Source organism: Drosophila willistoni (genome assembly GCF_018902025.1).
Source record: "Drosophila willistoni isolate 14030-0811.24 chromosome XL unlocalized genomic scaffold, UCI_dwil_1.1 Seg141, whole genome shotgun sequence".
NCBI lineage: Eukaryota > Metazoa > Arthropoda > Insecta > Diptera > Drosophilidae > Drosophila > Drosophila willistoni.
The window spans coordinates 15,127,389-15,151,276 of record NW_025814052.1 but is presented as its reverse complement, the minus strand read 5'-3'; the positions used below and the strand labels follow the sequence as shown (position 1 = coordinate 15,151,276).

General features: G+C 39.3%; 4 protein-coding genes across 6 annotated transcripts; 3 read left to right on the top strand and 1 right to left on the bottom strand.

The window, feature by feature from the left end:
* On the top strand, positions 1-4,330 carry LOC6638094 (PDZ domain-containing protein 8). Its single transcript, XM_002061153.4, has 8 exons — positions 1-601; positions 656-928; positions 988-1,180; positions 1,237-2,605; positions 2,685-2,834; positions 2,897-3,532; positions 3,596-3,830; positions 3,894-4,330. Exons 1-8 carry the CDS (start codon positions 437-439, stop codon positions 4,098-4,100), a joined length of 3,228 nt encoding a protein of 1,075 aa, XP_002061189.4. The 5' UTR covers positions 1-436; the 3' UTR covers positions 4,101-4,330.
* A 1,549-nt stretch (positions 4,331-5,879) lies between these two features.
* On the top strand, positions 5,880-8,589 carry LOC6638093 (leucine-rich repeat-containing protein 20). 2 transcript variants are annotated; one of them, XM_023175622.2, is made up of 4 exons: positions 5,880-6,272; positions 7,851-7,994; positions 8,055-8,222; positions 8,291-8,589. In XM_023175622.2, the coding sequence occupies exons 1-4, from the start codon at positions 5,933-5,935 to the stop codon at positions 8,440-8,442; spliced, it is 804 nt and encodes a 267-aa protein (XP_023031390.1). In that variant the 5' UTR covers positions 5,880-5,932; the 3' UTR covers positions 8,443-8,589. The 2 variants fall into 2 exon arrangements, with proteins under 2 accessions (XP_023031390.1, XP_002061188.2); XM_002061152.4 differs by lacking the exon at positions 5,880-6,272 and adding an exon at positions 7,474-7,671.
* Positions 8,590-9,766: 1,177 nt separating this feature from the next.
* On the top strand, positions 9,767-19,874 carry LOC6638092. Of its 2 annotated transcripts, none has more exons than XM_023175490.2 (7): positions 9,767-9,891; positions 14,511-14,736; positions 15,333-15,416; positions 15,475-15,612; positions 15,686-15,825; positions 15,891-18,075; positions 18,152-19,874. In XM_023175490.2, the coding sequence occupies exons 1-7, from the start codon at positions 9,782-9,784 to the stop codon at positions 18,305-18,307; spliced, it is 3,039 nt and encodes a 1,012-aa protein (XP_023031258.1). In that variant the 5' UTR covers positions 9,767-9,781; the 3' UTR covers positions 18,308-19,874. The 2 variants fall into 2 exon arrangements, with proteins under 2 accessions (XP_023031258.1, XP_002061187.1); XM_002061151.4 differs by lacking the exon at positions 9,767-9,891 and adding an exon at positions 10,150-10,192.
* Positions 19,875-20,585: 711 nt separating this feature from the next.
* LOC6638034 (putative leucine-rich repeat-containing protein DDB_G0290503) lies at positions 20,586-23,604 on the bottom strand. Its single transcript, XM_023175664.2, has 9 exons — positions 23,488-23,604; positions 23,174-23,349; positions 22,825-23,047; positions 22,573-22,767; positions 21,973-22,464; positions 21,843-21,917; positions 21,537-21,728; positions 21,283-21,471; positions 20,586-21,217 (listed from the first exon to the last, which is right to left on the bottom strand). The coding sequence occupies exons 2-9, from the start codon at positions 23,341-23,343 to the stop codon at positions 21,110-21,112; spliced, it is 1,644 nt and encodes a 547-aa protein (XP_023031432.1). The 5' UTR covers positions 23,344-23,349; positions 23,488-23,604; the 3' UTR covers positions 20,586-21,109.
* Between the last annotated feature and the right edge of the window lie 284 nt (positions 23,605-23,888).

Here is a 23,888-nt window from a genome sequence, read left to right as displayed (position 1 = left end):
ACATATGTGCGACTGTGGAAAGTTGAAGTGTTAGCGAAACAGCTGCCACAGTTAATACCAAATTAGCCGAATAAAAAAAAAAGAAAAAGAATTGCCGAAAAATATGAAAAAAAAAAATGATGAAAGATGATTAGCTAGCATTGGAATTCCTAATTGCCAATCTCGAGACAAAATATGGAAAATGTCTATATGTGACTGAACTGGAATGGACTGGATAATGCGTAGTAATCTGCACATGTAGGACGCAATTTTACAAACATAAACGAAATAAAAAATACCAAACCAAAACAAGGAAAGAAAAATAAAGAAAAGACTGAAAACTGATTTGTTGTCCCATGTCCTAAGGTCAAGGGAAAGGCCAACGCATTCCAAACAACTAGCAGCAAGACCCCTCGCCTCTACGCCTTCCCTTTACTTCATCACCACCAGACAAAACATGGAGATTCCCATTTCGAATTTAATTCTATTATGTTTAATTTTTCTGCTAATTGGCGGAGTGGTTATCATACTATTGCAATATTTGATTTTTATCAAATTCTCCAATCTACCAGACGAAAGTGAAGAGCAGAAACAGATAAATGCCAAGTATACTCTGCCTTTGGTAAGTATCTTCACATACAGTTGGTCCCTTTCCCTAATTTTTTCATTCTCGTAGAACATTAAGCAAACGGCACGCAACATCAATGCTCCGTCAATGGGCAACAGTTGTAACGAGAGTCAGGACCAAAGCCAGAGCAACTTAAGCAATGTGGATGCGAACCTTCAAGGGGCATCGGCTTTGGTTTCCCTCAATTTTGTTATGCAGTTTCTTTTCCATGAATTTAAGAACTCCAATCGTGTACGAAAATGGTTTTATCGCAAGTTATCTATTGAGCTAGATGAGCTAGTCACTAAAACTACAACAGGCAAATTGTTGGACAAATTAACGGTTAGTCTAAGTATCCAATTTCAATCAATATGTAATACGTTTCATATATTTATTGGCAGATTAAAGAACTCGAATTGGGTGATCAGTTTCCCGACATTAGGTCGCTGTCGGTACACAATGTTGAATTGGACGAAGGAGAGCAACGCATAGAGAATTTAGATCTGCTTCTGGACATTAACTATGTTGGCAACTTCTCCACGTCAATCGATGCGGATATGGTGCTGGGCAAGAAGGGTTCTATTATGCTTAAAGGTGAGACAGACCAAACCAAAGGCCAAAACGGGTTAATTGACAGAAACTATTTGCAGTAAAACAACTTTCGGGAATGGCGCGATTGCAATTCACACGAAAACCATATACCCACTGGTCGCTTAGCTTCTTGGGAGATCCTGAACTGATTTTAGACATTGAGTCCAAATACCAGGGACGTCAAATGCAATCAAATATCACGAATCTTATATCAAATCAAATACGCAAGGCGGTGCGCCGCAAACACACCTTGCCCAACTATAAATTACGCTACAAGCCTTTCTTCCATTGGACAGCCGAGGAGGAGCTGAGCGATTGCGACATTCAACCTAATGGTCTGCTCACAGTCAAGGTGTCTGAGCTATCGAGACTGATGCCTTGGGCGAATAATGGCGAGAGTGTTGAGAGTGATGTCTACTGTACCATAACACTGGCTCCGGTGCCATTTATCGAGGCCCATCAGAAGGATAGCCGCAATGTGCTTATCTCTCTGGACGTTTATATACACAAAGCAAAGAATCAACAGATTGGCATTGTCTTTAAGCAGAGCAGCACCCAGGTGGTCATGATCGAGTCGGTGCTACCGAACACCCCTGCTTGCAAGTCACAACTCTTGGCCGGCGATGCTTTAGTTGCCATCGAAGGCAAACAGGTGACAACCATTCAGCAAATAGCCAAAGTGGTCAAGAACCTGCAGGCCACCGTATTCTGTTTGCGGATTGAGCGCTCTATTCCCGGTATCATACGCAATGATGCCATATTGGAGGATCTGGATAAATACGATGATCTCTGCCCTATTCACGCGACGACGACAGCAGCAGCAAAACTCGAGCAAACGCAATCCCCAGAGGAATTACCCATTGAGGTTACAAACTCAGGGGCCAGTGGCGGAAGTGGTGCAATTGTGAAGCATTTAGTGGTCAAGCCTACTCACAGTCGACACTCCACCGAGTCGAGCCTTAATAGTACGCCAACAAATTCACCGTCACCCAAAAAATCTAATATTATTGCCAAGGCAATTAAAAAAACAATGAGTAGAGAGAGCGGCGACAAGGACAAGGAAAGAGATAAAGACAAAGACAAGGAGCGAGACAAGGATAGGGATAGGGATAAAGAAAAGGATTTACAGCCGGCAATTGGCTTCTGCTCAAGTGAGAGGTCTAGCGAGGATGTTAACTATTTCTATCAGCACTCGACCATTGATTGTGCTTTCAGCCCATTGGTACACATGAACGATATGTGCAGTTTTAATTTGGACGCCAATAGCCGCTTCCTCAACGTCTGCGTCTTTGGCAAAAGTGCCGGAGAGAGGATCCTCCTGGGCTATAACAACATACAAATCAGTCAGATTCTCGTCGAGTGCTCGGAGACCAGCCTGCATCAGTGTTTCAAACAGATAGCCCTTAATCCAGCCAGTCTGCAGGCAGTGTAAGTAAAGACATACATACATACATATGTATCTCGAATATAATTGCCATTTTTATATGATTCCGTTTTTAATTTTCAGTAAGATGCACCACCTCTCGAATCAGTCAGGCTTCAATCCCAGTTTATGTTTCGGCGATATTCTTCTTGCCTTCTCCTGGTTGGGTAATCCAAATGTAACTCTCAACGAGATGGCAACCAAAAACACCACAAAGCAATCATCTCCATCCAGGTAGGAATTGCGCTTTAAATTGAATAGTAAGGGACATAAACATAAAAACGCTGCTTTTTCAGGAATTACACAACTTCTAGTGATAAAGCTGGTGAGGACAACCTATCGGATGGCATATCATTGAGATCCACAGGCACACCTGCAGATAGCGGCATTTCCAGTGTCTCATCGACAGCTGCGCCCCGAGCCCACAACTTTGTCCGCACTCACTTCAATAGGGCCACTCAATGTGATTTTTGTGGCAAGAAAATCTGGCTGAAGGATGCCATGCAGTGTCAGGAGTGTTCAATGTCGTGCCACAAGAAATGCATAGCCAAGTGCCAAAATGCAACCGTCTGTGGCCCCGTCGATTGCTCCACATCGTTGCCACCGCCTGCTGCCTCTATGGTAAATAAGCCAGAGTTTACCATAACCGAGGCGGAAAACTTGGGACTGCTTGAATCAAAGGCAATGGGCTCTGGTGCACTAGATGAGTCGGCGGCTACTTTGAGTGGTGCCTCTGGAGGGGACCAGGCGCAGCAGCATTCGGGCCTCGATGTGCATAGGCCGAGCCTTACTGGAATGCTGGCACAAGGTATCAAACGTCAGGCCAGTAACCTGGATATTCCAGGCATTGTGTCATCACTGACGGGTAGCAGTCAAAGCGGCCCAGTAAACTCAAAGAGCCTCCCTCCGAGCCCCCAACATACACCATCGCGGTGAGTTCAATGATAATTGATTTGAATATCAATTTCAAACATGCGTCACCTCTTTGCAAATAGGAAATCATCAATAGCCGAGGAGACACAACAGAATCCATTTGATCGTGTTACACAGCATTTGGAGGCATTACCTGTCGACTGTACAGTTCTTAGTTACGATCAGGTTATTATCATTACCGAGCCAATTATACGGCACTCCCGCAACGAAGACCTTATGAATCTGGCCAAGAGCTCCAGCAAGCATCTCTACGCCAGTCAGCCGCCCGATGAGCGAGTGTCCAAAATCAATGAACTGGTACAGTATACACTTTAGCCAGATAAGGACTCGAAAAACACTTCGTTTGCTTTCTTTTTGTAGCTAAGTAAATTAAAAATCGCCTTAGATGCAGAAACCGAAGGTTACACAATGATGAACGATGTCGAAAAGGCCACCGAATCATCGCTTTGGAAGCCAACAACGATCAGCATCGAGAACAAGTCTGATGAACGTGTCCAAGCCCTTAGCATTATAATGCTGTACTTGTGCACAGGACTTCAGCATGCCCAGGGTGTGGTATTGCAGTAATTATGTCGGGGTTAATTACTTATACTGTAATTACTTTTAAGCAGTAGACTGGAAAAGTGTTAGTGAGCTAACTTATGGGCATTTTTATTACATACATACATTCAATACGTGTTGTGGCATACCTACTACTTACCTACTTTACCTACTAAATAATTATTTTTTAGCCGTGTTTGTTCTAATCGAATTCAAAGCTTTATTTGTCGGTTTTAAATGAAATAAAATCTGTATATGTATATTGTATTACTATCTACCATATGTATATGTAACAATACCTATATCTAAAATAATGTTGAGTATACAAATCGGATACAATATCAATGATATCCCTTCTAGAGTTTCAACTTGTTTTTTGACGAATAAATGAAATATTTTAAAACTAGAAGAATAAACAATTCCAATCTATTTTGAGTTTATCATTTTACTAGAAAGGTATTCCAGAACTACCTCTGCCTCAATGTTCAGAGCAGATTAATAATACGTTCGACTCGGCAGCGAAAGTTTTCCTTTAGCTTTTGCAATGTGAAAAGCTTATGAAAGTGCCAAAAAACTTTCGTTTTATGAGAATTTTTTGAATGTCAAAGCACAAAAAGCTGCAAATAGTATAAATATTTGCCGTTATTATTCCTTATGATCGGAATTCTGGAAACAACTTGTCCTTGTCAATCGTATATCTGCTCTTTATATATAAAGATATACGTATATAATAAATATTATTGTATTTTGTTTTGACTGGCAAGTGTGCGGAAAATTTCCGACTATAAGCAGTTCCGGTATCTGAAAAGCGACAGTTGGGCAAATGCGTAAAATCTCAGATCTTATATATGTACATATGTGAAAGTACATATATGTAACTTTAAAATCAGAAGTGTTTTCGTCTCTCTCTATGCTCTTATTCACCTTTCTCTCTCTTTCTCAGCCTCTCTCGCTCTTGCTCCCTCTCTCTCTCTCTCTCCCAGTGGCTCTCTGTTTTTTGTATTGAACTTTTACACTTTTCCCGCTGTGGCAGGCCGAATACTCGAATGGGCCAAGAGAAGGACTGTTTATAACAGAGGGTATTGCTCTTGCAATGACAAGACATTTTCGTACCCATATAACGACGATAAAGGGTATTATCTATAGCTCTATTGATTCCTAATCACAAATGTTCTACAAGTAATTTTCATGTTTCTTTCTTGAACAAGATTGATAATGGACAATTTTTTGTAAATGAAGTGAACAAATGTGTTGTTATTTATAGTTTTACAGAGCCAATCAACTCTTTTGAATGATAAATAAAAGACATAAATTTCATTTCAATAATTTTAGATTTAACTTAATAATTCTTGAATTTTCATAGTATACTTTATGGAAAAACACCTTAAGGCAATTTATTATGTATGTATTAGTTTTTCCTTTTTTAATCACTTATGAAAATTGTGAGTGTATTTTAAGATTCGGTTCAATGCCATTTAAAGCCAATTTTGTGTGTTATTATTTTTGTTGTTTTTCTTGCCATTTTACGTTTGGTTTTGTTTCTTTTTTTTAATTCATTTGTTTTTTTTTTTTCTTTGTTTTGTTGTGCGCAGTTTTTCTTTCTTCTTCCGTGCTATAAAAACGGAAAGTAAAAAGCATTTTCAATATTTCAATGCGCAGGAGAGGCACGTTCAGTTGGTTGCGAAAAAAGTTAACGGCAAAAGCTAAAAAAAACAATTGTACATAGACAAACATAAACATTTATAAAACATTAGTTATTTCAAAATTCAGTTGAAAAATTTTAAGTGACAAATCGTATTTTGTTTCTCTTATTTTGTTTTGTTTTTGTGAAGTGAATCTTTTGTAAAGTGATCGTAAAAATGCGACCCTTCGGCAACGATATCACAAATATTCCCAATAATAATGGTGGTGGCGGGAACGGTAACGGGGGTGGTGGAGATGATCATACAAATACAAACACAACTAACGGCAATGACAATGCGACTACCAATACAGATGCCAATGGAAATCAAGATAATGTTGGCGATAATGCAAATCATATTGATAATAGCGATATCCCCGTAGCAATGACAGATGATCCACGTATTCCACCGCATATAGCCAGAATCGGCGGTGTTGCGGCATTTTCACCCATCGCTGGAAAGGGTGTTATACGCGTAGTGCGTCGCTGCGAAGACGCCAAAGAGAACAACAAACTGGGTAAGTGCGGCGCAATACAACAAATCTTTGATGGAGTAAAGTTCTTTTCGAATATGTTTTTTGTTTTTGTATATAAGACATATTTGAATGTAAGTCGTAAAAATGGAATACCCATCATCATCATCATCACGAAAGAAAAGTTGGCCATTTGCCAATTTCAGTTATTGCGCACTGAATGCAACATTTTGTTTATACTGAACTCACCCGCACCCGCACCCAGAGATAGACCCACCCATCCAGCCATTCAAAACATGTGAGCTAAAGTGCGTCGCTTCAAATCGATTCGAGTATGTGTCAGCCAACTTTAATTGCATTTGAATGTGTACATTCCCAGTAATGAACCAACACAATTGACAAAGAACTGTCTAATAAACCATATATGGTTTTAAGGTGATAACAACGTTCTCTTTCCCACACACTATGCCAAATTCATTGATAATAGCCAAAGAAGTTAGTATTCAGACTAAGACTGTGGTATGTGGTATGGGACGAAGGCTTATTCATCACACACTTTGGGTTATTTATCAAAAACAATTTTGACATCATTAATGAACAATTTGATCGAAATGTGTAGCTGTAACTCTTTTAAGCCTTAATTAACCCATAAAGCTTTATGCAATTGATCAAACCTCTTGCGTTTCCTTAATAAACGCACGCGATCCATATTTTAAAATGGGAATTCGTAGTGTAACAGTCACAGTTGACTGAAATCGAGGTTGAGATATATAAGAGTTATATCTTGATTACCTCACAACCAGATTACGAGCCAACGATTCGAAGTAATATGTATGTACGTATGTACGTTGTTTCTTGCGCTGATAACGATTCCCTTGTTGAACTAGGTTCGGTTTTAATCAAAGTACTATAGGAAATTATTTCGTTTTATAGTATTGATATATTCTATACCTAAATTACAATTTGGTTCAGTCTCAGTGGGGGGTTGAGATAATTTCCACAAAATAAACACATCATTATGGTAAAATCGGTTCACTCTTATACACATAATATATCTTCTCTCAATTTTGACTGGGGGAATTCGTATAATTATGATTTATGGGAGGAAATCGCACTCTTTCTCTCTCTTGCTACCCTCACCCGCATGAAAAAGCTTTATGGTGTTGAGAGACAAAGTTGTCGTCCAAAGCATAGTAGTAGTCCATGCTCAGATCGTGCGTGGAAGAAGAAGTCAACTTATGTTTAGTCGAGTTCGATACATGCACGTGCTCAGTTCGTTACGTGAAAGTCTATATGCATAGCTATAGCTAAGTATATTCGTAAGTTGGGTCATTGATAAGCAAATCTCCCTTTGGGTAGAACGCATGGAGAGACGCCGAGATGGCTCATAGTGTGGTGAAAGTGATTGAACGGTGTGAAAATGCAACAGAAGACTGCAATTTGGGTAAGGGAAGCAACAAATCGCCCGATATACATACATATATAGAAAATATTTTTATACTTTGAATATAAAACGCCATCTATCATTAGCTTTATGCAAGAGCTTTTACTTAGTATGGCGAAAGCTCTCACAAGGCATAGTTTAGTAATGAATATATCTTCCATCCATGTATTTATTTTCAGATCTATCACAATGTGAACTCATGCAAATACCAGATGCTGTATATCATCTGATGCGAAACACAGAACTCCAGACATGTAATCTAAGTGGCAATGTCCTTAAGAAAGTGTCGCCAAAATTTGCCCTCAAGTTCAGTGCCATTACAGGTGGGTGCACTATATACATGACAATTTCTCAATTTTTAAATAATTTGATTTTGTTAACAGATCTCAATCTATCACACAATCAACTGACGAGACTGCCCGATGAATTTGCCATACTTACTGAATTGGCCAGACTAAATATTTCAAATAACTCGTTCATTGTATTACCTCAGGTTGTCTTCAAATTACCAAATCTTACCACTTTGGATGCCCAAAACAATGCCATATTGGGTAAGTGACCACAACAGGAGCTATTGGGAGGAGAGTACCTAGCTATATCAGACAATTACATTTTACAGAGATTGACACTGAAGAGGCTATTACCAGCAACCAATTGGCTTTGGTGGATCTACGTAACAATCCATTGAGCAGAAATTGCCGTCGCAAATTGCAAGATTTTCAGACTTCGTTCCGCCTTGAGATCTCCAATGATGTAGAAGACGATTGGTAGAATTTTGGCATTTTAGATGAAAGCTTCAACCAAATACTACAATGTACAACAAATCTCTCGTTATCTCTGGAAAGATATCTTTCCTTCATACTTATTATTTATTGTGTTTATAAATTTATAATATAATAAAAACAAGAACAAAATCAACATATTATTTAACGCGTGTGTAATTAAAATGGGATATGTTTCCACTATATGTAGATAGAGAGTTTATTATTATTATTATTATTAAAATATAGGATATAGTTATAAACTATCAACCTAACTATATTTTACAAGTACTGGCAACTAAGGCCTTCGGCTTAGACGAAAACTACATCCATACACTAGCCTGGGATTCGAACCCGGATCCTCGTTAGATAGAGAGTTAAAAGTTATCAAACGCTTAAAGTTTTTCAATATTTATATAATGGTAATCCAATTGGTCATAAAAAGGGTAGTAGGTATTTTGATATATGTAGATATTATTACGTTATGGGAAATGTTTATAGTCTATAATTATGTACTATTTCCACTTACATTTAGGGTATGTGGTACTTTTCACAATCCTGGACCGGATCACTTTGTAGAGGCTGTGTGACAACTTCAAGTTGCAAAATGTAATTATTCATTAACTACAAATTTGGTGCTAACCATATTGAGCATCATTTTGGAAACTTGACTTGCATGAAAGTATTAGAGACATCGAGACACTCTTCTAGCCTGAAAACCATTAGGTATATAGGGCTTAAGTTTAGACTGAAAGAAGAAAGAAGAGTGCCTCCACAGTGTGGTTTGCAGTTAACGTGGCGCTCTCCATCATTACCGCTCTCTCTGCGCTGTCTCTCTTTCTCTCTCTCTCTCTCTCTATCTCTGTGGTCACTCTCTGAGAGTCTAGTGGACAGCAAACAGACAACGCGCAATTAAAGCCAGCCCAAAAGCAACACAACAGGTTTGGCAACATGGTGAGAGAAGATATATACACGAGATACCGATCACATGCCAGTTGGAAATGGAAGGCATGTAGCACCAGTGCGGCACCCCTGATATAATCCCCTACATATAATATATCTGACATATTCAGCAAAACTTTTGGGCAACCATGGGCTTTTCATCTCTATTTTCAAGTCCACCTTGATTGGTCCTCGGCAAGTCTGTAATCGGTGGCCCAACTTCATCAGCTCACTCCATCTCCTCACGGGGTGTGTGTGTGTTTTTCGTCTTCTTTGCTGTTTCTCTACCTTTTGACGTGAATTCGTTGCGCATCGCTGGCCTGGCAAAGGTGAACGAGTCTAAGCCGAGACTGAAAAATCGCGTCACTGAGCAGAGAGAGAACTGAGCTTGACTCTCAGCCATTTGGATGGAATTGATAAATATATGCACAGACTCACAGACTTGGCCCAAAAGCGTTGTGACGAACGGAGCGGAGCAGAAACAAGCCAAGCCAAACCAGGCAACAGTCGCTAGCAGGTAATCCACTAGAGCGCGCGTTCGGTCTCGGACAAGTGTGTTAGACCAACAAAATTTGCAAAGAATATTGGCATTAAATAACGAAAAATAATAAAATAAAAAATAAAAAAAAACCAACAAACAACCAAACCGCGTCGAGGCGCAACGAACAAACAACCGCGAGAGAGCGATAAACATAGAGATAGAGAGAAACGAAAGATACAAATAAGCAAATATCCGTAATACCGTTGCGAAATTCTCCTATGGCTTAAAAGTTAAAACTAGAAAAAACAATCAACAACAAAAACATCAGCAGTTTCATGTTAGTAGCTCAACAATTTTTTGTAACTTTTATAAATACATACGCACATACGTATAAGTATGTATGTACATATACATAAACATATGAATATATATTTTTTTTTTGCGTTTTTTTTTAAGTTTTTTTATAGTTTTTTTTTTTTCGTGTGTATGTGTGTATGTGTGTTTTAAAGTTTGACTTAGTTTGCTAAATTATTAAAACAAACACAACTGAAACAGTGTGCCTAACTATCGCATGTATGCACATATGAACCAAAGTACACAGTGTTGCAGCCTGTAACCTTCGCAAATGGAATTTATCATTGACTTTTTTCCTTTTGAATATTTCACGAAGATGCTTGCAGCCGACTAATTAGTATTGACAGTGAATTCATCACGCATAGCAATTTCCATGGAGATTACTCATTGAATTCGATTGGACCTTTGTTACTCACCTAAATAGTTTTGTTTAAGAAGGCATTTGTCATCGTAGCAGTTCAATAGAAATCTGTTCTAGATGTGAGACAATGGAATTCTCATCGCATTCCACCTCGCACAAAGCACAAAACACAACATCACATCACATCGGATCACCTCAAACGCATTGTTATTCGAAACGGTAGAAAATTTCATTTTGACTTTTTGGGAAAGTGTTAGACGAAATGAGATTAGGTACAAGTGAAGTGATTCGGAGTGCTCTTAACTCTGTATTGTTATGGCGTCTGTAACATTTCCGGCTACTGCTTACTGCACTTCAATTTGTTCTTAAGAGTGCACTTGATCGATCAATTATCCAATCGATGAACAGAAAAAAAATTTTTTCGTCTAAAGAAAGAAAGAAAGAGCAATATCATGCTTGAGTCAAAGTCGCACGTACCATATCTTACCTGTACCTACTCAAATATGTTCGGCTGTATCTCCATCTCTCTCTCTCCCTCTTTCTCTCTCTCTCTATATATATCTATGTATGTACTGCGTGGGCATCACACGGTTGGAATGCTGACCAAAAATACCGCCATAGAAGCTTTGTGGCTGCCTCTGGGCTCCCAACTCTCAATGTTTACGCAGGCCGATGAAACAAGCAAGCTTAAGCCAAACAGCAACGAGTTGCTGAAGGGGACTGAAGGCAGAGACAGAAAAATACAGCAAGAAAATCAAGAATCATGGGCGCAGAAATGAATACTAGTCACAAGATATACCTGATCCCTCAGATCGATATCAAAAGGGGGTCGGTTAATCAATATTTTAGATAATTGGATTACAATTAATGCAACATCATTTCGTTCAAACTTATATGATAAATCAAAGCTGCACAAAATATATTTTTTTTTCGGACAACACCAAATTAGTTGAAAATTAAATTAAAAATTAAGAGATTTATGAACTGTTAAATAAATAGATGGATATAGCTACATCTCTACTGAAAAAAACTATTTAATACGTATATTTCGATACTTCCAACTTACTACTATTTAAGGCCTTTTTAAGTAAGAAGAAGAAATAAACAATGTGGGTTCCCTACTCGAGTTGAATTGCTGCTGTCTACGCCCATGGTCTTTAGTGCGCAACGCATGCGCAGCAGCAGCAACAGTTCAAGTGATTTTGTACTCGCGTTACATACTTGACGCCGCCGCTTGCTATAGTCATGACTAGCAGCAGCAGCAGCCGCGTCGCGTAATCACTAAGCCAAAACCGAGTTTAGAGTAAGAAGCAAAGACAAAGAGATAGAGAAAGAGAGAGAGAGACAGAGAGAGAAATGGCGGTAGTGGAGCTAACAGAAAGGTGGCGGCAGGCAGGTGGTAGGAGGGGGTTTGAGGGGACATTATCGAAGTGAGCAACAAGTCAAAATACCAGTTTTGTTCAGACCATGTACATACCTACATACATATAAATGAATGCTCAAGTACCTGAGAAGCTTCATAAGATGTATGTATATACGGGCGACTGCATGGGACAGGTATACACGTACATAGATGTAATTAACTACACGTAAAAATGTACATACATGTGTACATATATACTTACACATGTTTAAAAAATGTAGTTCTAGTCAATATTCGTATGTATGTATGTTTGCTAGCAGTTTAATTCGAGTTTTCCATTTTCAATGAATTTTTACAGACTTCTATTTCCCCAACGAATACTTCGCATGTCTCTTGATACAGGAACTAATTTGAATTGTATTCATAAATCTGCAAACTTTTATTTCTATATATCTTTCAGTAGAGGTTTCAGTTAAAACATAGTCTCGTCTTAAGAATAAACGCCGAGTCGTACTCAGGAAAGAGAGAATAATTAGATATTGACCGTTTGTTTTTTTTTTAAGCCAAAAGTTTGTCTTCTAGTTTCAGTTAATTTAGCGGTGCAATAATGTTATTCCATTTGGCAATATTTAACTGAAACTTAAGGTAATATTTTCGAAGTATATGCTATTTAAGAGGTATGCTGACGTAACGATTTTCTCTTTAAACTTAGCATTCGCTTAACGATATTGAGTTAGCTAATGGATATTTTGTATAATGACAAAACAAATGGAAACTCAGAGTTATTGGTATTGGAGAACTGGTCAACTGGTTTCAGCAAGCGCTTATTGGACACTTCACGACAATGGTTCTCGATTGATATTTTAAAATCCATATTATGTATGAGTCATTTGAAAACGACAAATTTGTGTTTAGTCTGCATTATAACAAATCGATAACCTTGAAAAATCCTGTTCTATATGTTCTTTCTTTCTCTCACTTTAAACTACACTTTTTATTCGTACCCATTCTCGCCCTTGTCCTTAGCCTAGGCTTAGCTTCGCTTAGTACATTCGACTAGCTTTGGCCGTCTAAAATCCTCTCCTACGTACAACCATACCACCATCAGCTACCTGTGGGGGTCGTTGTGAGTGAGTGTGTGTGTGTGTGTTGGTTGGCTTTAAAACTTGTTTGGCAAAAAATGGTAAACTGAAATCGAGTAGAATTTAAACCACAACCCATACACTCATCCATCGGACCAAGTCTGGGTTTTGCTTCAGTTTTGCTTTGCACTGCAATCGAAGTCGAAATCAAATTCGAATTCGAATTGCGAATACAAAGTCGACGTCCACGTCAAAGACGGAGACCCGTTGGCTCAAGGCAACTCGACTTGACAAATATGGCAAAATTGTCGTAGGTGTTATTTTTTTTATTATTATTATTTTTATTTCTTCATCATTTGACTGCTTCGTTCGCTTCGAACTCTTGCCGCTCTTTAGGAGCGCAGACAGATTTTAGTTTGAGAGATATAAAAAGCGTTTCAACATTGACATTGAACATCTGTCTAAAAGAAATTGCCCTCCTCACAATACTCGCAATCTTGAAATCCCCAGACCAAACCAAAGAAAGCCATAATCAAAAAAGACAGCAAGAAAGCAAAAAACAAAGATGTTAGAATGAAAGACGTTAAAAAGCGATTCATTCGCAGGGAAGAAAACTTACATCGAGATAGAACCGCAGATCTTCTTGGAGAAACCATGTGTGGGGCAGGCAGTCTAGCTACAAACATGTATTCATTTACTCCAGCAACTTCTTCTATGCTCATTTGTGTGTATGCTTTTTTTTTGTTTTTGTCTTTTTTATCACGCCAAATATTTGGGCCGAAGGTCGTTGACAGTAGACCAATAAACACAATGGGGCAGGGCTGCGCGACCTAACGGTATTCATATCCGCCATTGCAAGTCTATGGCTTTTGTGATCTACATCTCTCGACCAACTTATTGAGTCACTCAATTGGTCACTTGGCCACTTACCAGCCCGCCGCGGCTAGCCTTCATGGCAAGACGATAAATCATAATAAAAAAGAGAATATCAAAAAAATCGCAGGCCCATTTTGTTTTTGCTGGGCGTTAACATTTGGTGCCATGAAAGCGCGCAGCTGCACCGATCTGGGCATTAAGTGCAGCTGCAGTATCTTGCCAAGACTCCGTCCCCGACGCCTGCGCCGTCTTTGCCTATATCTCCTATTCACGTCTCCGTTTTCAACTTTGTCACGATTTCAGCCCTAAACGCAGTCCATAGATGGATACATATGCACATACATACATACATACATACATACATATGTACATACACTTACACTTTGAAAATAAGAACAGAAGCTCTATCGATCGAGATTTCTTTAAATGTATAAAAAGATGAACTGAATTTTATTTTCACACCATTAAAATGCAAACGTAAATCAATCAAAAAGTCTGTCAATAAAAGATATAGATCTATTCCTCTAACCTCGATCAATGTTTACGACTACATTGATTTTTTCTCATGGTGTATTCGAATTTGTTTTATACATACATTGTGCTGATTTTCTTTTTGCAGTGGTTTTTGTTTCAAGTTTTTTATTTGGACTCGCAATTGGTCGCGTAATATGAACTCGGATCCGGACCCTTGTCGGCCATCTGTAATGGCTGTCGCACTCCTGCTACTGGCGCTGATCTGCTGCAGTGGACAACAGGCCGCAGCCCAATCCAATTATGTGCAGCATGGCGATAGTGGAAACTATACGACTAACGGTCTACCCGAGGAAGCCACACTGGATGGCAAGGTAAGAGAGTGCACTAGGAATTCTAAACATTATAAATTTTTCTAATGAAATTAGTCTTGGGTTGATTTGGCTTTTGATTTACTTACATTGACGGAATTAATTTTTAAAATCTTCCCAAACTGCATTCCTATACAAAAGCTTATGCTAATAATGCCAGAGTCGCACTCTTCCTATGTATTTACATTCGAGACTGAGTAAATAGTTACTGGCCGACACACGCTCTCGTTCCATTTCCGAGCACAACAATGCACGGTTATGCCTGAGATTTTCCCTGGGGCTGCAGCAACAATAACCCATTGATTAAGTAGTACATATGCGAAGTGGGAGAGGGAGAGAGTGAGGGAAAGTACACTTCGGAAACGCAGCCATAACCAAGAGGAGGAGCAGTTGTCTGTATCGGTGTCTGTCTGAGTCTGTCCACCCACACTAGTAGCTTACATAATATGGTAATCGGTGGATCGGTGTGTCGACACCGCTTCCCACGCAATTTGCGAATGCTGCAAACGATGGGTGATGGATGTTTGGATGGTTGGATGGATGGAATATGGGAAACGCTTAATACATTTACAATGTCTATATGCTCCTTATTTAATCAGGTAACCAAGCTGGATGACATTAGCCCATTAATCTTTTTAAATCGGACAAAGGCAGCGCTCAATTGTGCAGCTGGCTCCATGCAAGTAAGTTGGACTTTTATTTGTCACTGTGAATCCTCTATAATTCAATCCGATTCATCAGGTTGATCTCAAATTCAATGACCCTTTCCATGGCATTATCCAAGCGGACTATGATCGCAGCAGTGCTTGTAGGGTTAGCGGCAAAGGCGCCCTTAGCTACCGCCTTGAATTGCCCCTCAAAGGCTGTGGCACCATTCAGGTGAGTGTGGGTCAAGGTCATTGGCAGAGCGCATCATGTAATATCTTAAATATTTTATTTCGCTTCTGTTTAGAATCCCACACGCGTGTTCACCAACAACATTATTGTTCGCTTCCATGCCAATCTGGAAATGGATGGCGATGAGATCATCACAATTGTCTGCCGCTATCCACCGCCTGTGCCTTCACTGCCTCCGGCTCTCCCAGCTCCTATGTAAGCGTTACCATATTGATTATAGCCATCGTATATATATTTATTTCCTACTTTCTTGCTTTCAGCCTGAATCCAATTGCCACCGGGGCAATTTTGCAACCGCCATTGAAAGGCATCCAGATACTTATGATCATCTGTGCCATCATGTTCCTTACATTGCTGTTACTGGGACTTGCCGTTTCGTACTACTGCCTGCGCAGTCAGCCCATTCCCGTAGTGCGACGACTGCCCATGAGCATGGGCAGCGGTTCCGAAATCACTAAACTGAGCGGCAGCAGTGTGGGCAACATAAGTGCCTTTGAGGGCGTCAAAATACCACGTGCCCATGCCGCACTCCAAGCGGTATACAGCTCCTCGGGCAGCGAGGGAGCTCTAATTCCATCCGACTATCCAAGTGAATCGCATTCTGAGATTGAGGAGATTGACACCAGATCATTGCCGTTCAGCTCCGCGGGTAGCTTCGAGAATCGGGCCTTCGTTCAGGAGACCTCAAGTATCTACAGCGAAGAGTTGCCAGCAGCTAATGCTGTAGTGACCACAGCGGCTATAACACGTCATGCCATACCGATTCAGGAAGCGGCCGGTTCGCCCAAGTTCGATGTGCAGGTGCGAGTTAAGAAATCACCTCCGCCAGTTCCCTCGCCTGTGACCTCTGACACGGAGAGCGTGGCAACAGTGCGTCCAGATCGTAACAATCTTTCGACCATTATGGAGGGCTACGAGGATCGCGAAAGCATTATGACTATGGACTCACTGCCACCCCAGGTGGAGACTATGCAATCGCAATTCACCTACATTCCGGAACTACATGCAGCACCCAAGCCACCGCCGGTGTTAGTGGCTGAGCCTAAGTTCTCTGTCTACACCCGCACGCATCATGAGGTTGTTGATGGCCGACCGGAGACTTGGTCTGACTACACCGACGGACCGGCTCCTAGCGAGATCACAGATCTGTCATCGGAAGTTCCCGATAGCCATGCGATCGACATTAATCGCGCAGTTGACACCATGCATTACTATGAGGACGAATATGTGCCCATAGAGCCAATGGTGGTGCCCAAGCCGCCGCTGGTCACCTCGCACACGGTTGATGATGTTTACCTACGCACGGTTACTGAGAAGAAGACCATCGAGGACATCGAAAGCCACAAGCGTCGTGTGACAGAGTACAAGAGCAAACCGAAGGCCAAGGCTCCGTTGCCGCCACCACCACCACCGCCTATCGATCCCAAATTCGATGTGAAGGTTCGCAACTATCCCAGCGAACGGGAGCAACTGCAGTGGGAGAACTTCTCGGACATATCCAGTGCCTCCGGCTTGACTCTGACGCCTAAAATGGAGCGCAGTGAGCTGACCCTGCCACCTACTGAACCGCCGGCCCAGATACATGACAACAAGCTTAAACTGACAAGCCCCGAGTTAGTGGGCAACATGAAGCCCATTGAAGTGCCGCCACAAGACATGGATGTGCCCAATTGGGACGTCCTGATCCGCATCCTTGAGGAGCCTGAGATGTCTGAGGCCGGACCACCAGATGATGTCAGTTCAGTGCACAATATCAGCTACGACGACAGGGCCAAGTGGAAGGAGATTATCACCACACAGTCCTCGTTGCGCACCATGCTGACCGAAGCGGTGGTGCGTGAAGACTTTGAGCGCATTCGTCAGGATACTCGCTACGAGCGTATGTTTGAGCCACAAACCTGGGATGTCATCATCCGCATCTTAGCACCACCCAGCGATGACGAGACCGATGTGGAAATGCGCGGCGGCAATCCTAAGCGGGGCAAGAAGGCACAGCCCCAGCCGTGGGACACACGTTCACGTCGCAGCTCCCTGCCAACTCTCTACGAATACGACAGTGATGGTGGCTCTAGTGTGCGCACGATACGTAACGATCCCAATTTGCCAATACAGATGACACCTGGCCAGGGACCCTTTGGCCAACAGCGTTCGCGTCGCAGTTCGCGCACCTCATACCAGACCGATCACAATGACTTCCGTTCCATGTCCGAAGTGACTGTTGACTTTGGAAGGCCTCAGCCGGATCATTTCGATAATGCAAGCGATGCCAGCAGCTATTATCGCATGCAGTACTACGACGATGAGGATAGGCGCTCCTTCTATCGCTCGCTCAGTCACCCATCGCTGGCCCGTTCGGCTAGTGAGTTCACCGAACACTGGACTGCTCCAGATGACATTGAGATCTCCTCGCCAGAGGCCACTCCTCGTGCACATCGTGCCCGTCAGGTAAGACACATGGATGGAATGGAATGAACGTTTGATAACTCCAATGATTCATTAATTTGCGCATTTCAATTTACAGCCGCTAGCAGCACCTGGCCAGCAATTGGCCATGGCCACAGCGCAATCGGGAGAACGAATTGTGGCACAAAGCCAAACACAAAGTCAATATGTGGAGACCCATCGAAGTGTCTACCATGCCGAAAAGGATTTACCAATGCCCCCACGAAAATGGTAGATGGGTTTGATTCTATTGCGTTTCCAATAACCAGCAACATACATAAGAGTCACATTATTTTTTAACTGTCGACTAAAAACGACCGGTATGGGAAGGGCAAGAGCAAACCAACAATATTTATATGTAAATCTGATATTTAATTATGGGTATTCCCTTGATCAGTACCCTACTGCACATTATAGCTTATGCTGGGAATTATCACAAAGACGACAGAAGCGATATCAGTGTAGGTTTTGATTCTGGTTACCAGATTCTTCTCCGCATAAGATTTATCATAGAGTAGATGAATACCCCTAAGTGATTTCAAAAGTAATCTTAGGTCATAAATATTAATATAAATTAATATCCTAAACACAACAATTAACGAAAGTGCCAATTACTATTGCCTGACATAACAGTTTAGCTATGAATCTATCAGTCGCAGCAAGGTTTGAAGAAGGTCTTGACGACTCATCGGCTCGGACACCTTTCCGGTTTTCGCTTTCTATATAATTTCCACTTCCAAGACTATTTTTTTTTTTTTTGCTGATATCGTGAAAACCGCAAGGGTGAACGAATTATATTCCATGTGGAGAAAGTCCGCTGGATTATACCCAACATAGAGCTTTAGTAAAACGATATGATACTAACAAATTGAAAGCAGATTTCTTGTGGATCAATATGTATATATTGATCTGCTTACATAAATCTATTAATAACTAAGCTGCCTTTAAGCATTTTAGCCAGGATCGCCAGGTGGAATCAAAAATATATACGTATGTAGAGAATGTAGACCTTATATTTCTGATTTAAAACAACTATTTTTTATGCGAATCCAAATTAGCCACAAAGTAACAAGTTTATATGTACATATATATTCAAAGTCCAACGATCACTCCAAGACCCCGTACTATATATAATCATTTCAACTGCCACAGAGATAGAGAGAGACTCAAAACAAACTTTTATGCAAAGCACACCAAAAGATCTTCAAATCAAATACAATACTCCAACTCCAATCTGGAAATGGTTAGCAGGTCTTAACTAAAAGTATTACTACAGAATAGCTCTAGATACAGATCTACATAGTAGACACAATGCATATCCTATATAGACACAAAATATGTATAAACGGTTATGGGCGCATTTACAAAATGCTCTCACATCGATTTACATATTTTTCTACGTTATTTATCAATCAGAGAACATTTTAATGGATACATGGTCCATGTACATAAATCGGGCTTCCAGCTTAAAGAAAGCGACTATTAATCAAATTTATATATATATATTTTTTTTTTTGCAACATCACGGGAAAAATGATAATGTAGTTTGAATTATCATTAAACCTGATATTTTTTTTTTCTTCCATGTAACACAACACTAATCCGTCCAAGATATGTTTGTATATACATACAATACATACATGTATGGCTTAACGTGCACAAAGAAAAATGAAATGCTACATTTATCCAAGAGATCTTATTAAACTACTTTGTTAATCGTTAAGATAAAGCTAACACAGCAAAATGCGTAGACATAGTCTAAAAAAAGAGCTCCATGGAGGACTTAAAAATAAATACAATACATATATATCTACTAACAAATCGAATGATAGCTTTTTCTTCATTAAATAATGAGTAAGTAGCTTACCTAAAGATATTGACGCAATGCAAATGCTCAAACCGCATTCTGAAGGAATTGGCGGATATAAAATGCGATAATCGAAAGCTCAAGTTTCAAGTGACGCACTTTTATAAACTGAAAGTGCTGCATTTAACTATAATAGAGGTTTCAAAAGGTAATCTTAGGGCTTACAGGTAAGAAAACGAAATAAGATTCGATTGGTCTTTCGGCCGTATATTATATGTATACTAGTTTTAATTTAAAGTACAAAATAATAGAAATATATTGTTTCACAAATTTTTTCTTAGTTAATGTTTGAATACAAATTTCAAGGCACAAACATCAAAGATAAGTAGAAAGAAATGATAATATTCAATTTTTTAAAGTTTAGTTTACCATAAAAAAATATTTGGTTTAGCTTAATTCATAACGCTTTGTGTTTCAATGAAAATTAGGATAATATTTAACTTCTTCAACTTAATTTTAGATATAAAGACGGAAAAGTATATTCCAGCATGTTGTTTTATCTGGTGATACTCGAAATACTTGGCTAAAGAAAAGTATATTAAAGAATACTTATCTGAGTAAATCAATGGAAGATTAATGAAAGGGCAAAAAAATATGGACATTTCCCCTTATTATTTCAATAAGAGAGGAATACACAAATATCAAGGATAAGGCGAAAGATATGATAATATTTAACTTTTTAAAGTTTAGTTTAACATAGATAAAGATTATTTTTTCTTGCTTTCGAAACATAATGTGGCACAAACTACCGTGAACCAGTATTAATTTCATATCAAGGATAAGGCGAGAGTAATGATAATATTTAACTTCTTAAGTTTAGTTAAACCTAAATATTTGGTTGAGCTTAATCTTAACTCTTTCAAAACAAAATATCGCACATATTTCAGTTCATTACTTTAAAATTAGAGGATTGTACAAATCGAGTACATTTTAGAATAACATTGTGTTCCAATGAATATTAGGATAATATTTAACTTCAACTTAAGTTTAGCTATAAAGACGGAAAAGTACATATATTCCAGCATATTGTTTCATCTGGTGATACTCGAAATACTTGACTAAAGAAAAGTATATTACAGAGCACTAATCTGAGTAAATCAATGGAAGATTCGTGTCTCAAGTCAATATTTATGCGATAAACATGAATGAAACTGAAGCTGTTAAAAAATTTTATGGAGCAGACTTAAGCTTATCGAAAATATCCCACGACAATGATTCAGAGGGCGATGCGGCATCCAAACGATTCATTTTCTTAGCGCTTGGACGACTTTTCTTCGACTATACAAAATAATAAAAAATTATTAAATCACCAAGTCATCGCAATTAGGCTTTAAGATTCATACTCGTGTTTTTGGGGATTCCACCAAGTCGATAATCGGTACATATTCATCCTCACTTGTTTCATCATTAAAGTCAGAGTCATTATACATTGGCTTACGGGCACGAGATGAGCGCATTGAACGGGATCTTTTGATTGGAGTCGATAGAGGAAAAACCACACCATCTGACGTATCAGGGGACTTAGATCGGGTCTTTAATTAAAAGACAGACAGAAAGTATGTTAGTGGGTTGTGAAGACCATGGATGGTCATCTTACCTTAATGGTGTTCTCTGATTTATTTAAAGGCAATGTCACAATGCCTACAGTGTCAGACACTGGCTGCATCTGATTCTTATAGGTCTTCGAATCCGATTCGTTAGTCTCATGAAAGACGGTGGCAGAGCCCACTGATTGGCTGAAGACAGTGCCAATTTTATTCATTTTATACTTAAGCTCTGCAATGGTAGACTAAAAGGACAAAATATTGAATAAGAAACAGATATCTATCGGAGGGCAAATAAATTAAAACAACTAATACCCAAGCTGAGATGCTCTTTTTTATAATTGTCTGTAAATGCATACATTTTTCTTTCGTTCCAAGTCCAAAAGCTCATTATCCTTGCGATTGAGTTCTTTTTCTAAATCTACTAGTTTTTCCTGCAAGTAATTAGAATTATTATACGTTCTGATGTGATTATCTTAAAAAAGTTACCTGCATCAACTTCTCTTTCTCTTCGAATGCTTTCTGAATTTTGGCCTTTTCCTGTTCGATGCTGTCTTCGTTGGTTTGAGATACCTTTTCAATCCCAATTATAAGTGAAGTTATTTCATCTTCATGATTGATGTTCACTTCGCGGAGTTTTTTTATTTCCCCCTGTAGAGACACAATTTTCTCTTTGTAGAGTTCCTCCTCACACATATATGTCTTTGTTACATTCTGGTTGTGGCAATATAGCTTTTCCATTTCTTCTTTCTTTTCGTTCAACTCCAACTCAAATTTTTGGCGCATCCCTTGTATTTCTTCAGATAATTGTTGGTTTTGCTGCAACAGCTTCTGACAATCCTGTTCCTTATGCACTAGATTACCTTCAAGTGTCGCTCTAATGTCTTGAGCCTTTTTCAGCTCCAACTCGTGATGCTTGACAGCATTCTCAAAGTTAACTTTTTGGACATTCGTAGCCATACTAGACTTTTGCATTGACAACTGAACAAGCACCAGGTAAGAGGTGTAAAACGGTTAGGTTAATCAATTGCATTATACAAACATTTTGGTTCATAATTTAACATATAGCACTATTGTGCGTGTTCCTACCGTGAGTTCCTTATAGCAAGCTATTTGTTCAGCTATTTCTTCACGTAAAATCTTCAAATTGGCAGTCAATTTGTTGTTCTCGTCCTGCAAACTGGAATTGATCGTTTCAAGACTCTGAATTTGATTATTGTAGGCTTCGTTGTTGCTATCTAGCTGATCAGAAAGCGTCTGTTGGATGGAGCGCAACTCAGCCAGCTGTAAACAAAAATAATTAATAAGTGCAAAAACTAAGAAACACTTTAAACATTTTACTTCAATTTCATGTTCTGCATCAGATTTAGTTCGCTCATTTAGCTGAGAATTCAGCTTTTCAATGGTGATTTTAGCATTGTGTATTTCCGTATCGTATTTCTTCTCAATGCCGGCAAATTTGGAAAATAGGTCTTGCCACTTCTGCCGCATAGTTTCTTCTTTTTTCTGCATTTCCTCGAGAGTCAGAGTCAGTTCCTTTACCTCTTCTTGGCTACATTTTAATCTAAATAGAGAGAACAAATGATAATTCCTCACAAAATGCTTTCTGCCACGTTTTATGTCTGGGGATTCTTAAATATTGTTTTAGCTACTTAAAAACAAGAGTGTCTATAGGAACAACGGTACTTACTCGTCCGTTAGGTGAATGCACTGCTCATTCTTCTCAATGTAGGCCTTGCTCGTCTGCTGCGCTTTCTTGATAATTGCTAGTTGACTCTCTTTGATGTCCTGCGCGGATTGCTTGTACGATTCTATGTACGATTGGATCATAGTTTCAATAACGTTTTGTTCGTGCGACATTATTCCCTTCATTTTTTTTTTTTTGTGAATTGAGCCAACATCAAAATGGCGGACCATGGCAAAAAAATAGATTGAGAACCAAACCATGTTGTTTATTATCTATAAAGTATGTAGCAAATACATGCTCTTTTAGAGCAAACTTACCTCAAGTAATTTCTAAACAGCAAGTTGTTGAGAATTTAATTTTTGCTTTTTTTGCAGATTGGCGGTAAACGTTCGATCACTGCGAAAGCCCAGAATTTAGAGATGGTCAATAACATAGAGATGGAACTAACGTTAGTGTTGTGAAATACGCGAAAACTATCGTATATGCCGGATGGATGGCTACTATTCTCTTATCGATAAAAAGGCTACTATATTATCGATTAAAATTTGAATTGAAAATTATTAAATTGATTTTTAATGAATGCATTAAATAGCAATGATTGTTTCAGTGGTAACAAATATTGCTTTTATATTTTTTTATTTTATATTGTTGGAAAAAATGGATATAAAGCTTTTGTAAATTAATCACTAAATTTCGGATTCCAAAAAGCAAATTAAAG

Bases quoted from the DNA above. Each gene is read 5' to 3' on its own strand.
- LOC6638092 (XM_023175490.2), top strand. From the start codon at position 9,782: ATGGAATTGATAAATATATGCACAGACTCACAGACTTGGCCCAAAAGC. The intron at 9,892-14,510 runs GTAATCCACTAG...TTCTTTTTGCAG, and splicing joins CAGGCAACAGTCGCTAGCAG to TGGTTTTTGTTTCAAGTTTT. The intron at 15,417-15,474 runs GTAAGTTGGACT...CCGATTCATCAG, and splicing joins GTGCAGCTGGCTCCATGCAA to GTTGATCTCAAATTCAATGA.
- LOC6638093 (XM_023175622.2), top strand. From the start codon at position 5,933: ATGCGACCCTTCGGCAACGATATCACAAATATTCCCAATAATAATGGT. The intron at 7,995-8,054 runs GTGGGTGCACTA...TTTTGTTAACAG, and splicing joins CAAGTTCAGTGCCATTACAG to ATCTCAATCTATCACACAAT. The intron at 8,223-8,290 runs GTAAGTGACCAC...TACATTTTACAG, and splicing joins CCAAAACAATGCCATATTGG to AGATTGACACTGAAGAGGCT.
- LOC6638094 (XM_002061153.4), top strand. From the start codon at position 437: ATGGAGATTCCCATTTCGAATTTAATTCTATTATGTTTAATTTTTCTG. The intron at 929-987 runs GTTAGTCTAAGT...ATTTATTGGCAG, and splicing joins AATTGTTGGACAAATTAACG to ATTAAAGAACTCGAATTGGG. The intron at 3,533-3,595 runs GTGAGTTCAATG...CTTTGCAAATAG, and splicing joins CCCCAACATACACCATCGCG to GAAATCATCAATAGCCGAGG.
- LOC6638034 (XM_023175664.2), bottom strand. From the start codon at position 23,343: ATGTCGCACGAACAAAACGTTATTGAAACTATGATCCAATCGTACATA. The intron at 23,048-23,173 runs GTAAGTACCGTT...CTCTCTATTTAG, and splicing joins TGCATTCACCTAACGGACGA to ATTAAAATGTAGCCAAGAAG. The intron at 22,768-22,824 runs GTAAAATGTTTA...TTTTGTTTACAG, and splicing joins ATGCAGAACATGAAATTGAA to CTGGCTGAGTTGCGCTCCAT.